The 15684-nt window shown below is 42.3% G+C and overlaps 1 protein-coding gene across 5 annotated transcripts in view; it reads left to right on the forward strand.

Moving 5' to 3' along the window:
• TNIK (TRAF2 and NCK interacting kinase) overlaps window positions 1–15684 on the forward strand; it is a 417539-nt gene that overhangs the window by 343464 nt on the left and 58391 nt on the right. For 3 of the 5 annotated variants that reach the window (XM_006155057.3, XM_027774424.1, XM_027774427.1), the window contains 4 exons: window positions 1089–1201; window positions 2052–2138; window positions 3189–3377; window positions 12704–12868. In XM_006155057.3, the coding sequence (XP_006155119.1) occupies window positions 1089–1201; window positions 2052–2138; window positions 3189–3377; window positions 12704–12868 (554 nt within the window). The remainder of the gene's footprint in view (window positions 1–1088; window positions 1202–2051; window positions 2139–3188; window positions 3378–12703; window positions 12869–15684) is intronic. The other 2 variants (XM_027774425.1, XM_027774426.1) reach the window with 1 other exon arrangement.

Genomic DNA, 15684 nt, shown 5'->3' on the forward strand with positions numbered 1-15684 from the left:
CGCTGCAGGGTGTTTGGCATCGCTGGCCTCTCGTGCTATGTGCTAGTCATGTTCCCCAGTCTTTGGGATAACCAGAAAACCCTCCCATGCCCTTCTTTAGTTCCAAAGGCTAAAGTGGTAAAGTAAAGACAGCCCTCCTGGAGAACCACTGGCTTCTCATAACCGTTTGGCTTAGTTCTAACTTCTCCAACAACATTCCCCTTTCCTGACAGTAAAAGGGGGGACTACCCCATGGTCTTCCTGTCCCTTCGGTGGCCTCTCCATGTTTCTGTAGTTAAGGTGAAGCTCAGCTACTAGTCACATCGCCTAGCTTTGAAATCGAGTTCCACCATCTACTCGGTGTGACCTTGAACATGGGCGTGACCTTAAACAATGGCTGCATCTGTGCCTGGTCATAAAGCGGAGGTAACACCTACCTCAAAAGATGTCGTAAAGAGTCGATGAGGTAAAACGTTAGGTGCTCATCACACCGGTCACCATCGGAGGCATGATGATTGTATGAGCGAGATGCTGATAAGACGGTGCCAGCTCCTGTGTGTGCATTAGGCTCTTTGCGTGAGAAATTGAAGTCCGTGATTTAAAATGAATCCTTCGGAAAACACAGAGACAGGGCTGATGAGGAAGATGGTTAGTCCATGGGAAAAGGGTAGGGGCCATCTATATACTCCGTCTGTGTACTCCATTGATTACCGGACGGCCTTGACTGCGCCATTCTTCTCTGAGTTTTACTCCGTCCATCTGTACACGCTGGTGTATGATGATGTCAGAAGAGTTGAATGGCATAAGCTTTCTCTTGGAGTAACCTGACAGACAACCTGAGATGGGGGATAGCCTATCAGGAGTTGGTGTGTCTGAGCCCTGACGTGAACCTCCACCACCAACGACCGCTGGGAGAACACGCTTAACACACACATCTTGGCGAGAGTCCACTCACACGGTCCATGGCAGGGCCAGTACATGCACTGTCTCTGACCATCACCCCTGCCATGTGCCCCCGTGGGGGCTGGGAAGCCCATGTGCACACGTGAGCCTCTTTCCCCATCCCTGCCCCGGTCCCATTGCTTTCATGGTCCTCTGCTTGCTCCGGCAGCAACAACGGCGGGAGAAGGAGCTGCGGAAGCAGCAGGAGCGGGAGCAGCGCCGGCACTACGAGGAGCAGATGCGCCGGGAGGAGGAGAGGCGGCGCGCAGAGCACGAGCAGGTACGGAGGGCAGCGAGTCCCCAACAGCCCCACGTGATCTTCAGTGCCAGGTGTCTTTTCTGGGGTGCGGGGCACCTTCTCTCAGAACTGCTCAATTCAGGCCAGTTTTTACTCTTTCTCAAGCAGCGTTTCTCACTTGTTCAAGAAGTCAAATGCACAACCTTGGCTCCTCCCAGCCATTGAACCTTGCTTCATCCCCAAGCCTGAGTCCCCTGATACACCTGGGCCTTCTGCTTCTCCCAAACCTGGGTGTCTGATTTGAAGGTAGCACTGAAGCATGAAACATGGGCCAAGTCCTACCTTTCTGTTGCTTCAGAAGAGCTTTCCTATCATGCCCTGTCTTGTCCTATGACTGTGTGTCATTGATGCAGGCTGGAGGAGTACCTCTGTGCTAGAATCACATCCCCACAGCACCGAGAAACTCGGTAGGATGGTTTCTTTACAAAGACAGTGCGCCATCACATTCAACAATTGTTTTATCCCTGCTGTTGCACCAGTGCCTACGATCTTTATAGCATTGTTAATTCCAGGTAATCCATAAAGAGAGGAACTTGTAATGAAAAGCCTTCAGATATAGATGGGTTTGTTAAACTCCCGTAGTGACAGTAAAATGCTGAGCCCTCTCCATCAGCTGCTGCAGGTACAAGAGGACTTGTGCTTTTGACTACATTGACATGCTTTTGCTTTGGTGTGGCGTATTCTTCCTGTTTGGTGAGGAGGTGCCTGGGTATTTTTCCCCTGCTTCTTTCTGCACTTAACCTGGCAGCTCTCATCACCTTTGAAATTACCAGTCTTTTTCTCTCTTTCTCACTTTCTTTTCCTCTGAATTCTCTGCTGCCTACCTCTCCAGGAATACATCAGGCGGCAGTTAGAGGAGGAGCAGAGACAGTTAGAGATCTTGCAACAGCAGCTACTGCATGAACAAGCGCTACTTCTGGTAATGGGAAAGCCAAGAGCCAGCCTACCTGCTCTGTGTTCATCCTGCACGTGTGTGTGTGTGTGTGTGTGTGTGTGTGTGTGTGTGCAGTCCATCGGAAGGCCTACTCCACACTCCGTGGACCTCAAAAATCTCATAGAAACTTAAACGGTTCCTGACCCAGTTTGCTGAGTCTAATACATTCAATGCAGTCGTTTTGCATTCCTGACGGACTCCATTTGTTTGTGCAACTTTTACATGAACCCAGCCATATTGTAAGCTCAGACCACTCTGGACACCCACTTGGTTATTGCAGAGTCATTTTAAGGCCATTTACGGCAAACTGGGACACGGTCACAGCGAAATGCACCTCTGCCGTAAGAGCCCACTCAGCTCTGCAGTCGCTTTTCATTTGCAGACTGTTAGTGCTCCCCTTACGATGGGAACATCTTGTGCTCCCTGCTCATGCGGCCTCCACTTCAAGTACTTTTTATTATTATTGCACTGCTCTCCAAATGGGCTTCTTGGTGTATCTTTTTTTTTAATGAACTTTTTATTCAATGGCATTCTGATATTTTTTAGCCTGTACATAAGCTTGCTGATGGCTTTTATTGGCCCAAGTTTTATTAAACCAAAGATGATCTAGGCACTGTCTTTGACTGTTTAAGTGTTGTGCTTAACTTGTACATGTTTTTGAGTGGTTTCATGACTAAATCAGGAAGTGGGTAACTCCTTATAGAGGTTGCATGCTGACCATTCCAAATGTCCTCATTATTGCCATTGTCTTAGTTGCACTTCATAGGGATAAGTCACTGTGCAAGGGGTGGTGCTCTGTGGGTATTGCCATTAAAACAAGAGTGTTTTCATCAAGTGACACGTTCTTGTGTAGATACTAACATGGGGCTGTAGCTTATTTCTGTGGCAAATGCTGACATCCTCCCATCATTCATTATGATGAAGGTCCTTTGTTATTTAGCATCATTTTTGTCTCTGCATGCTTAACTGGTCCTGGCCAGTGGTTGCTATGTGGTCATTTGGCCTTTCCTTTGCCCCCTTTCCTGATCTGGACAGGAATATAAGCGCAAGCAGCTGGAAGAACAGAGACAAGCAGAAAGACTGCAGAGACAGCTGAAGCAGGAGAGAGACTATTTGGTTTCCCTGCAGCATCAGCGGCAGGAGCAGAGGCCCGTGGAAAAGAAGCCGCTGTACCATTACAAAGAAGGGATGAGTCCCAGTGAGAAGCCAGCATGGGCCAAGGAGGTAAGTGAGACGCACGGCCACACCCCGTCGGCGTCGGGCTACACTGTGGCCTGTGTCTGTCCAGTGGAAGTGGATTTTAGCCTAGGGCTGCAGCGTTGGAGAACAATTCATCATGAGCACACACTGTTCTTGGAAGAACCAGACATTACTTTTGTAGAGAAATGGCAAGGCACCTTACTCCACTTATGGTTCTGTTTTGTGTATCTTTGTAGTTGTAGTGAGCTTTTGTAGGTAACAACACGAAGGAGAAAAAGTCTTTCGCTTATCTGAATCCAGCTGAACTTGTGCCATGAGAGTTTTCAGTGGCTTTTTCTGGTAAAGAATGTGATTAAGGACGTAGGAATTCTAGTTAACATCACTTCCTATGTGTCACTGGACCCCTTACTGATTATTAGCATTATTGCGGACACTACCTTGTCCACGGTGGTCCTGGCAGCTTCACAGTTGACTCTTCTGGTGGTGGTATTCACTTCTGGGAGCAGAAGTCATTTGTATTCTTTTTTGCAGGTATTTCCAAAGTAATGGCCTTTTATTTGGTTAACTACTAGACTAAGGAAGGGTTTGGAGGAACTTGGCTCTGTGACGAACTGCTTTAAAAAAAAAAAAAAACGAATTAAAAGCTGTTTGGATGGGGGGGATGGTGATAGCGAAATGGGTAAAGCAAACAAATGGAATAATAACTAGCCAAGTCGACCACCCTCCCAGGGAGTCACCGTGTCAGCTCCTGTGAGGAACACCCTGGTTTTCAGTGCTATCATAACAGTACCTAGGGATTTCTTTTACATTCCTGCGAGCACAGCTAGTCATTTGAAAGCATGTTTTGGGTTAGTTTGTATTTTTATGTATCATTTTTAGATATTTACTGCAAGAATTCTTTTCAAGTTATCTAGATTATAATGTTACCAGGACCAGATTTCTTACATGAGATTCTTTGTTTTTTCTTTTAGAGAGAGATTTTTGCCATAGAGTATGTGTGCTTGCCAGAGAGACAGAAGAGAGACAGAAAGTGAGAAAGCACCTCCCAAGGGGATGGCCATGCCACAGTCCCTTCTACTCCATTCTCCTCTTGGGATCTTGGGTATGAACACACATGTGCCCGATGTGAGTTTCAAGCTGCCAGGTCTGGGACTCGAACTGTAGTTGACTACATAGGAGTCCAATGACATAACCATTACGCCATCTACTGGTCCCCATAAGATTCTATTTTTATTTTTTAAAATCTTTTTTTTAATTTTATTGTTCTATCCTACTTGACATGTGTATAGAAGATGTTTGGAATGTCTTATGTTAAGGACGGTGGTTTATGGGAGGTAGAAATCACAATAGTGACTTTTTTTCACCTTTTTTGTACTTTTAAATATTGCTTAAATCCTTTGTAATAATCATTAAAATAACCTTTAAAAAAAACTTTAAAATACAAGTCTGTAGAGGGAATCGCTTTGATTTGAGGTGCAGAGCATTTTTATCACTTTCTTTACCATCTGTAAACATGATCGCATTTGCCTTGTCTTTAACGGCTGCCTCTTTCTCTTAGATCAATAATTCAATTTTGTGATCCTACTCCCAGGTACAGCAACGACCCCTTAATAATCCACCTGTTCTTCCAGCTAAGCAGAATCACTATGCTGTCAGACAGCAGCTGGCAGACTTCCTGGCTGGCAGAGATGTGTCACCTTTCTCCAGTGCTAAGCCATACACACAGCTCCTAACCATGGCAGGAGTTCAGAGAACTGAAAAACTATTCTCTCCTAAGCTAATGCCAGTAGCACCTGCAGGAATTAGTAATTCCAGATCAAGACTCCCATTTGAGCATCACTCCCAGAAGAAAGACGGACCACCTTCTCTAATTAGACTTGGTCTCGAAGAACAACTAAAGCTTCAGGAAGCCTCAAGGACCACAGTGAGATCCGCAATGCGATCTCGCTCCCAAGGATGTAGCCCCACTCGAGATTTAGGATCTAAGGTCATTTGTGTATCTTCTCCCAACATCTCCAGAGCGACAAGCCCCCAGGTGTTCATTAATGCAATTGAGGAGGGCCTTAGAGACTCACATGGACCTCGGACCATGAGGGACGTGAACTCATGCATCTTTACAAGTTCCTCCACTCTTCTAAGAAATGCTGCATCGTTAAGTGACCTCTCCTTGATGCATGACCACCTGGCCTTCAGTGTTCCCAGCCCCAAGCATGAGTTTAGAAGAGAGGCACCTACAGATCTCATTGGAAAGGACCACTATTCCTTGAAAAGCATCCCAGAATTTCTGATTTCCCCTAGGCAGCGCCATCATGCACAAATGTACCAGAAAAGGGAGGAAAGCATGGAGCCGTCTCCACTTTCTTCCTCTGACCTCTACCCAGCACGTTCTGATTTGAACTTACCTGCTCTGAAATCATTCTTTTCTAATTGCTACTGGTCCTCATCACTAAATCTCCTCGTCTGTCCTCTCTATTCAGAACTAGTTCACAGTTCCCGAGCTTTCAGAAGCCATATCATTCCTAGAGGGAAATCTTTGCAGATGTCATCAAAGCAGTTTTCTAGACCTCCCTGTTGTCCCGTGCCCCCTGGAAAGGCCTTTTGCAGTAAAAGAAACGTAACAGTTGGGCATGCAAACAACATAGCCGTGTCATCGAGCACTCCCGACGTGAGGTTCCCTGGCCGCCATAGGTCTGGGCCACCTCCGGTGGGTGACTTCTTCCAAAGTCCTTGGCTTCCCAGCAGCTGGTGTTCTTCTTTTGGGCTTCGTGCACTTGTAGACATTAGTGGGACCATCTTTGGGAACTTCATTACTTAGTCCTCTTCTCCTGGGTGTGGTTAACATAATCCTGCTTCCAACTAACCATCTATCTATGAATCATCTCCCAAACCTTAGGGTGAGTGGTCATGTAGAGAAGGAAAATAAAATACGTAGATGATAAAAGGAGTAGCAGTGCTCAATGTCAGCGTACAGAGAAGAACCAGCAATCGTCTGCCTTGGTTTGATTCATCAGTTTTTAAAATACACATTTCTTAAGATGGTAATGAAAACAAGTGTGAGGACCCTTCTTGGTGTTTTACTGCTTCTCATCAGCAATGTGCAGACTACTCTTCAAAAGCAGATCTCTTTTCTTACACTAGGAAGTAGATGGAGCTCAAAGTGACCAAATAGTAACATACATTTCAGGACTTTGGATATGAACAGAACATATAGCTTATCATTACCTTAACTATTAACTGATTAAAAAAAAAGAAAAGAAAAAAACTGAGTCCAACTGTCTGGAGGTAGGATAAAAAGATATCCTGACTGAGGGTGAATGAGCAGGTGTGCCCATGCCAATGTCTCCTGCAGTAAAGGGTCTGGACTTTTTGCCCCGTGGACCGTGAACAGCACCACTAAATCACCTGCCCATTGCGATCTCTTCTGAAATCTTCTCCCGTGCTTGCTCTAACTCAGCTCTGCACCTGCCAGTAGAGATGTTCTTTCTTTCTTTCTTTGATTACCTTTCCATTGACTGCTCTTTCTTGTTCCCAATCTCCAATCTTTCATCAGCAATGTAATGTCTTTATAATGCTTCATCGTTGTCTGTTTTCATTGTGTTTCTCATTACCTTTTCTCTTAGCTTGTTGGAGGCAGTAAGACCAAGTGGCAATGCAGGCTCATTCGGAAACCCTGGAGAGCTCTTCTTTCCTCCTTCTCCTGAGTATTCTTCCAGTGTTCAATGTCATCTGGGCTTTGCTTTTTAGCTTTCAGCTAGAAAGGAACACTAATGTCTCTGCATTTAAAGTCCCTTTCAGACTCTCTGCCACTTCTGAATTGTTTGTGAAAATGTTAGTGTGATGTTGCATTGAACATCAGTAGAATTTAAAGGTCTTTTTTCCTCTCACATTTTGGGAAACAAAGATTCCTTTTTTCTTTCTCTCCTTGTAGTGGCATGTGATTGTCTGGGCCTGACAGAAACTGTATCCCCCTAACTGCCTCCCCACCCCCACTTTCATCTTACCAACTTAAAAAAAAAAAATCTGTACCAACTGGAAGCATGACAGATGCTTGTTTACATAAGTATTGCGTGAGATGATATTTTAATTTGTTTAATGCTCCATCATTTCTCTTTCTGTGATCATGTCAGTGATCTGGCCTTGGCTTTATTTGCCAAACAATGATCAAACTGGGGCCAAAATACCTCTATTTCCTATGAGCCCATTGGACTTTGAAATCTCTCTAATATAAAAACTCCTATAAAAAGAGAGTGTGCTGCTGCAGTCCTTTCTCCATCTCCCTCTCTTCTTGGCATATTTTGGGTTTCCCTGCTCTACATTCATATATGGCATTTGTTTTTTGTTTTCCTTTTATACGACTTAGGTTATATATGAAGTTCTCAAATTATCAACACCTTTAAAAAAGTTTACATCTTTACTTCTTAAATTTTAACACACGAGATATCCAACAGGAAAAAACAACGTGTAACTGAGTTCAGGTTTTCCTGTTTCCAGGCTATGTGATCTGAGGCCAGTCAGTTAGCCTTTCTGAGGAGCGGCTTCCTCATCTGGCTCCCTGTCTCACCATTGGGAAGATCACGGCATGCATGTACTTGTGCCAATTAAACAACAGTCACCATACAAATTCTACAGTTCTGTTTTTGTTTTTGTTTTGGCTAAAAGGTGCATGCATTCACAAGAGAAAGACCGAGAGAGAGCAAGAGAACAAAACAACCCCCTGTGGAGAATGGCAACACCACAGTCCCTTCTCCATCTCTCCGTCTTCTTGGGATTCTGAGCAGGCACACGTATGCACACATACCCAGCATGCTTCTCAACCTCCTGTGTCTGCAGCTGACCCATGCCATAGGCCCTGTGGGATGCAGATGCCTTAACCACCAGGACACAGGGCCAGCTCATGAAATACAGTATTGAGCATATGCATATTTTGTTCCCAAGAACATTGTAGCTCAGAAGGAATAAATGTTGTGTTTGTTGTTTCTGGTTTGGATTTTGCAAACCAGTTCACATACCTGCCCCATCCCTCCACCCACCTCTCTGCAGTGACAGACAAACCATTCTTCATTTCCAAACCCAACTTGCTAGGACTTGCTTCATTACTTTTAAGTCATCCATTCACACAGGGATTTGTACTTTTTTTCTGGAATATTGGTAAGGCATGCATCGTGGAAAGTAATTCTAGCCCTTATCTTCAAACAAGATTACATTTTGAACATTCCTTATGAATAAAAGTTTCCCCAGTGCACAAAGGTGCCCCGAAAAAGGGTGTCCTTGATCTTACTCAGTAACCATCCATCCGCCTGCTGGTTTTGCCAAAGGACAATATGAGTCTGCTCTTTATGTGCTCAGTGAGTGCAGGGTCAAAGTATCTCAGGAGCACTCAAAAGTTATTTATTGACTTCTTTTCCTTTCTTCAGCATTGCCAGGAAACACAAAAAGCATTTTTTGAAAAAGAAAGAAGAAAAGGAATTTTCATGTGAACATGTTCAGTTTACCACATAAGTCTTAAGTAAGATATTCTAAGACCTTTAGGCCCCATGGACTCTACATCATATCATATTAAAATGCACCTGCATGGCTCAGTATATATTGGGTTGTTGGGAACATCACGATGCATTTTTGCATAGAAAACCAGGAAAACATGTCATGACTTTCCAAACAACCTAATATATGTATTTGCTATCACATTACTTCTAGAATTTTGTTTTGAAAGTCTTTCTTAGATATCATTCATTATTATGAAGATATTATAACCTATAAATGGTTTACAAATGTACAAAACAACTAGACCATCAGCAATGATATAATGATTCCCTTAAATAATATTAAAGATATTTTTATTTATTTTGGAATGTTTTTTGGAAATCTTGTCATCGAAATTTTATTTTTAGCCCTTTTGTATTTGTGTAGAATTTACGCATCTCAGAGACCTTAGTCATTATTCTTATAGTGCCCAGTGGGCAATACACCCCTGGCTAGAACAGAATTTATTTCTGAGGCCATGATTATTTTTCCTTTCTCCCAGTAATGCTGAAATAGTACATTCTTGCAGAGGTGATCCAAAGCTTCTCCAAAGTTTTCATAGTTTTCATGTCAAAACAGTCTTTTTCGTAAGAAAACAATGTGATTTCGTGGTGAAATTGATCAGTCTTCGCTAACCTTGTTTTCAATGTTTGCTGATGATCCCCTCAACCATGAAGTCTTCTGTTATGATCTGTACCTACACTATATCTAACGTTACTAGGATACCCCCTTTTAGTGGTGCTTCTGGTATTTCAACATCGCTTTGGTGAAAAAGATCCTTTGGGGGGAAATTATCAGAAGGTCGGAGCAGAGGTTCAGTTACTAGACATGTTTGTATCCTCGGGCAAACTGAGCATACCTTGATTTTGCCCTAATTTTTAAACACATATCTCTTTAGAGAGGGGGGTGCTCTTTCTGTTTTTCTTTTTTCTTGCTTCACTCTCGTATCATTCTCCAGTTCGGCTGGTAGATCTAAGTTGTGATCAGTCAGGGGCCAGTCCTCTACCTCCTATCAAAATCATGAGAAGAGCCTGTCCCCAGATACACTCCTCAGCCTTCCCTCTGCAAAGCTCCCTTCCAGCATCTGATTTGATATCTTTGCCCCAATCTGCAGGTAGGTGATTTGTTGGTGCAGGAATATCTGGGCAGCATTATCTTCCTCAAGACTTTAGGAGAATGTTGTCTTGTGATAAAGCAGCCAGATGCCTCATTGTTAAACCCATCTCGTATTTTCAAATTTCCTTACACAAACTCCAACCCAGAAAATTTCAGCACACTGGACCCATCTTGAAATAATTCACCAGGTGTAACAATTGATTATCCATGCCTTGTGTTTCAGAATGGTAGAATTAATATGTAAACTAACTGGTAGAGAACATAGGAAACTTTGACTAGAAGAGCATTAGTAACACCAGTGCGTGACTAATCAAACCTATTAATTGCCTGTGAAAATCAGTCCCCCACTGTCTGCCCCATTCACGTCTAGTGACAGGTTTAGAAGCCCATGTGGCCTGTGCTTCTATTAGCACTAAGGATGCTTGCTTCCCTGGAGTGTTTTTGCTTACTGTTGCCAAACGAAGTCTTATCTCAAAAACGATTTCTTTGCTCAAGATGGAATCCTCAGGGCAGACTTTTCTGTTGTTTTTCATGTATTGTTTCTTCATCTATTTTTAAAACTGTTTGAGTGTATTTTACAAATTAAAAATAATAATTGCAAACAGTCCTCACTCTCTGAATAAATTTGGTTCATGACAGTGTGACAAGTGGCTAGAATTTAGATCGCTGGGCATTTATCTGGAAACGTATCTGAATTCCTTGGGTTTCTGAGCTCAGATAGCAATGGTGTGGATAGTGGGAATGTGGATGCTGAGGGACACACATGTCTTAAACATATGCTATCTATTAATTATCTATATAATCATATGTATCTATTAATAGTCTCCTCCAGAAATAAGAAAATGGCTAATATTTAGCCAATTTCAGTGGTTGAGAAATATTCTTTTTTTCCCCCAAAGAGTCTGGCATTGGAAAAGCAATGCAATGCATGTGTGGCCTCAGTGCATCGATTGCTCTCTTTGTGGAACTTCTTCTTTGGGGCCTTATCTCAAAGCTGCTTTTGTCCTTCTGCTCAATGCACTAGCCAAATACTTACTGCTAATGTAATACTTTGGACACGTGCACACACAAAGTATACATGGTTTGGTTTATATTCCTGGCCTTTTTTGCAGCTGATCTTACATGGTATGCGGTGAGCTTCTGGGATATGGAATTTCAAAACCAAAGTCAACTGGATGTGAGTTGTAGGCACCCTGCACAGCCATGGGGAGGGGGGTGGTGAGATGTTCAAATTACCCCGCAGTAGAAGCAGAAGAGCTGTTTTCTATTTTGTACTTTATCTTACCATATTAAAATATTTGAGCCTAAAAGGAGTTTCAAAAGAAGATTTATTCTATGCATGAGACTGAGTCCACCACCAGAAAGACTGAAAACAGGGTAGGAAGGATGGAAAAGAACAGCTCTTTTGATTTTTTTTTTTCTGATCAAGTAGTAAAATTAATAAAGATTCTCAGTTGCTACACAAAAATATGCAGATAGACATAAACAGTCAAATACTTTCAAATGGCCTCTTAACACTCAGACAATGAACCAGCAAATGAGAATTAGGGATTCACTCTAAGGGCTCCTAGAGTGGAGAAAATGGCTGCATTTCCCTGGTGGGTTTGGGAAGCACAACCAGTCAAATTGACCCCCAGGGAAATAACAGGCCAAAACGGGTCTGGGAAAAAAAGTCCTAGGCTTCCTTCAGAGTAGTCTCAGAATCTTAAATCACATTTTGCAGTATACATCTTGTTTATCTAAATTTCCCTTTAAAATTGCCCTCTGTGACAGTCTGTCTGCTATAAATATGTTCTAAGAGCAAATTCTTTGTACCTGTTAAGAAGGGCATTCACTGCTCCTGACCGCCTTCCCTGGGAAGCCCTGACGGTCAGTTAGCTGCTGGGTTAGGAGAGACTGGAAGAAAGGGGATGGAAAGAAAATGAAACGGTCTGCTTGGAGGGGAGAGAAGAGGAGGAGGAGCGAGAATGAACACCACCTGGGAGAAGCAGGGAGGCAGAAGGAGAAAGCAAGGCAGGGGAATGCAAACTGGGAATGGAAAAAATGAGGAGGGCCAGTGTATTTTAGGAGACAGAGAGAGACAACTGAAAAGAAAGAGGCCTAAAGAGAGAAACAAAATGATACAGGAAGTCTGTGTAAGACAGGCCGTGCTCATTAAGCCCAGCCTGGCACACCCACTGCCTGTCAGCAAGGCGTGTGAAGGAACAGGGGGTTTATGCATGGAGCGCCATCCCCTCATCAGTCCTCCCAGTATTTTCCCTCTCCTGTCCCATGAGTCAACCCAAAGCAACTTTCTATTTCTCCCAAGCAGTCTTCAGGCCTACCATGGTTCCCTTTGATTTTCTAGGGTGCGAGCTCTCTCCCTTGCTGACCTCATGGCTCTGTGACCAGTCAGTAAGATAATATCCCAATCAATCCCAAATAAACACTTAAGTAGGTCCCAAATTCCCAGCTAACAGAATAACCCAAGAGGACGGGTAATGGGAAGGTGATGGTTTAGGTGATCTGCATTTTCATTGTGGTTAGTGTTTGCTCTGATAGAGAACTTCTTGCAAAGTTTTAATGAAGAGCAGAAGTGGAGAGTTTGGGATTCTTAAAATAAATCGAGCAGAGGGATTCAAAAATGGCTGTGCAGGTGACTACAGAAAATCCTTTCTAGGAAACGATTCAACTTCTAGCTGTTGAAATTCTCTTTTTTATTTTTTGGCTTCTAGGTAGAAGAACGATCAAGGCTCAACCGGCAGAGTTCACCTGCCATGCCTCATAAGGTTGCCAATAGGATATCTGACCCTAACCTGCCCCCAAGGTCAGAGTCCTTCAGTATTAGTGGGGTTCAGCCTGCCCGGACACCCCCCATGCTGAGACCAGTAGATCCTCAGGTATGAACTCCTCTTCATTTCCCTCGGTAGCAGGGTGTACAATAAAACCTGTTAAAACCCCAGGGAATTATAGCATGGCTTCAAGCATAGGACCAATCAAATTATGATCCTTCATATAGAATTCATGATAATGTAGAAGATCGCTGAATTTGAAAGGGAGAAGAAAGGCTGAGAAAGAAAAATGCCCACTCTTATCTTCATGTCAACCACAGAGGTGCATCTTGGTAAATTGTTCTCTCTGGAGACTAGAAGTTTCTGCAAGGTGGACAGGTTGTAATTACTAAAACTAAAGTTTGTGTCAATTTTTGAGGTCTAAATGTGAGTATATCTAGGTAATCTTTGTTTCTTGAGTGTTTGACATGAATCTAAAACCAGAAAAATTTAATGTACTTGGATAAGGAAAATTCTCTAAGCCAGTGCTTCTTAAAGTGTGGTCAGCATAACTAGGTACTTGGTAAGAATACAGATTCTCAAGTCCACTTCAAAACCAGCAAGTCTAGGGTTGGACCTGGCAGTCTGTGAGGTAACAAGCTCTCTAGGTGGTTCCAATGCCCTTGAAAGTTTGGGGACCACTATTTGAAGCTACTTGATAATTAAAAAGGATTACTCCACTTTTAGGAAAGGAGGAAGTTTCTGGAAGCTCTACAGAACATTTAAATTGTATCTATTGAAAATAAAGTACAAAGTGAAATAGAGTCAAAATTCCATGAAAAGGGACCATCAAGTGGCATAGTGGCTAAGGTGGACTGGGCTCCCAGTACATCAAACGCACTACAAGTTAAGGCCACTTCATGGCTAAGTGCAGTTCAAGTCCCAGACGCAGTGGCTTGAAACTCACACTGGGCACATGTGCATGCATGCCCAAAATCCCAAGAGGAGAATGGAGAAGTGACTGTAGTGTGACCATCTCTCCTGGTGGGATGATTTCTCACTTTCTCTCTCTTTGTCTCTCCAACAAACACACATGCCCTATAGCAAAAATCTCTCTCTAAAAAAATAGAAAGAAAGAAAGAAAGAAAGAAAGAAAGAAAGAAAGAAAGAAAGAAAGAAAGAAAGAAAGAAAGAAAAAGAATTTCCATGAAAAGATAAAGGTAACACCACTTTTTACTTAAATGTCTTAAATTTATTTCAGTCATTCACCTGTTAAAAGTCCACAGATACAGATATTCTGAAGTCATCTTTGAAATATGTAGGGACCAGCAGATGGTGTAATGGTCACGTTGTTGGACTACCACATGGCTGACCGTGGTTCAAGTCTCAGACCTGGCAGCTTGAAACTCATGCTGGGCATGTGTGCATGCATGCCCAAGATCCTGGGAGAAGAGTGAAGGAGAAGGGATTGTGGCATGGCCATCTTCCCTGGGGAGTGATTTCTTGCTTTCTGTCCCTCTATCTCTCTCAGTCTTTCTGGTGAGCACATGTGGCCTATCACAAAAATTTCTTTTAAAAGAAAAATAGATAGAAATATGTAATGCCATTTGAGCTGAAGTTTAAAGAGTAGTGATAAAATCAAGTATTTGTTGTGTTTCAAATATGCCTTTAATAAATGAGGTCCAAGAATTTTCAGCACTAAGATTTTTCAGCACCATTTTTCAGAAAGCTTAATGCATCCTCCTTTTGGTTGTTTTTAATTGGTTTGTAATTCTTTCATGCTTAACCCTCTGAAGGAGACATCTTTAAAATTTACTTTTAATACACAAATACCTATTTCAAAACCTTAAACTTTGACCATGTAGAGTACTTTTACCTTGTCAAAGGAACGAATGTAGGGAGAACTAACTTTCTGAAAGGGCCCAAGGAACAAAACTTTAGATATTGTGTTATCTAATTAAGCTTAGTGTTATTCAGGTGCTTCGGTTTTTGTTGTGTGCTTTTTTTCTCTTTTGAAGTGGATTTATGTTTTTCACCAGGTTTTTAAGATGTGCTTTTAATATTACCATTTAATATATTTAATGACATTCAACCTTGATATAAATTTGTTAGGCTCTATTTTGGTTAAGGCATAGCGTTCAGCTGACTTGACTTTGAGGATTTTCTCTGCATTGTCATTAGTAATATACCAACACTAAAATTTCAGACTAAAGAGAGTTTGACAGGTCCTTGTACAAAGCAGATATTAAATTCACATTTTCAGAATTAAGAGTTTAATTTAGAAAGCTCTCCAGACTAAGCAAAGCAAGACAGACTATGGAGGACAGGCATTGTATGTCCCTGCTTACTATATAATGAATGTCTGCACTCTATAGCAGAAATGGAAGGATTTGAAGTTAAAATAGCTAGAAGGGCAACTGTAGATACTAAAGACATTATAGGAAGATGTGGGTAATAGAGGGTGGAGTGGAGGGAATCAGGGGGAAAAAAATAAAATATTTAACAGATGCAAAAGTGAAAAGTTATCTGCTGATGAAAATGTATATGGTGATATCTTTGACTTGATTAATATGCACTGTATTCATGCTCGGGAAAAAACCATGTACATCGTAAAGATGTACAATGATTAAATGTAAATTTTTAAAATACAGAAATATAAATAAATAAAAGAATATTGCTTTTAAAAAAGAAGTAGAAAAACAAAGAAGAAAAAGAGAGCACTCCAGATTACTTTCTCAGCCAAGATTTATGGAACACCTTCCACATTCTAGCACAGACTCAAAGATACAATGACAGCCCCTGTCTCCAGGGAGCTTAACTAACTGTAGTAGGAGGAGGTGGCCTTAAATAATCAACAGCAATAAAGTGGTACCGGGGTACCCTGAACTCTGGATTTTAATGATTTGTCTTAAAGAGGTACGATTTCACCGAAAGATTGCATAGTT

Source organism: Tupaia chinensis, unplaced genomic scaffold (assembly GCF_000334495.1).
Source record: "Tupaia chinensis unplaced genomic scaffold, TupChi_1.0 Scaffold000430_1, whole genome shotgun sequence".
NCBI classification, from domain to species: Eukaryota; Metazoa; Chordata; class Mammalia; order Scandentia; family Tupaiidae; genus Tupaia; species Tupaia belangeri.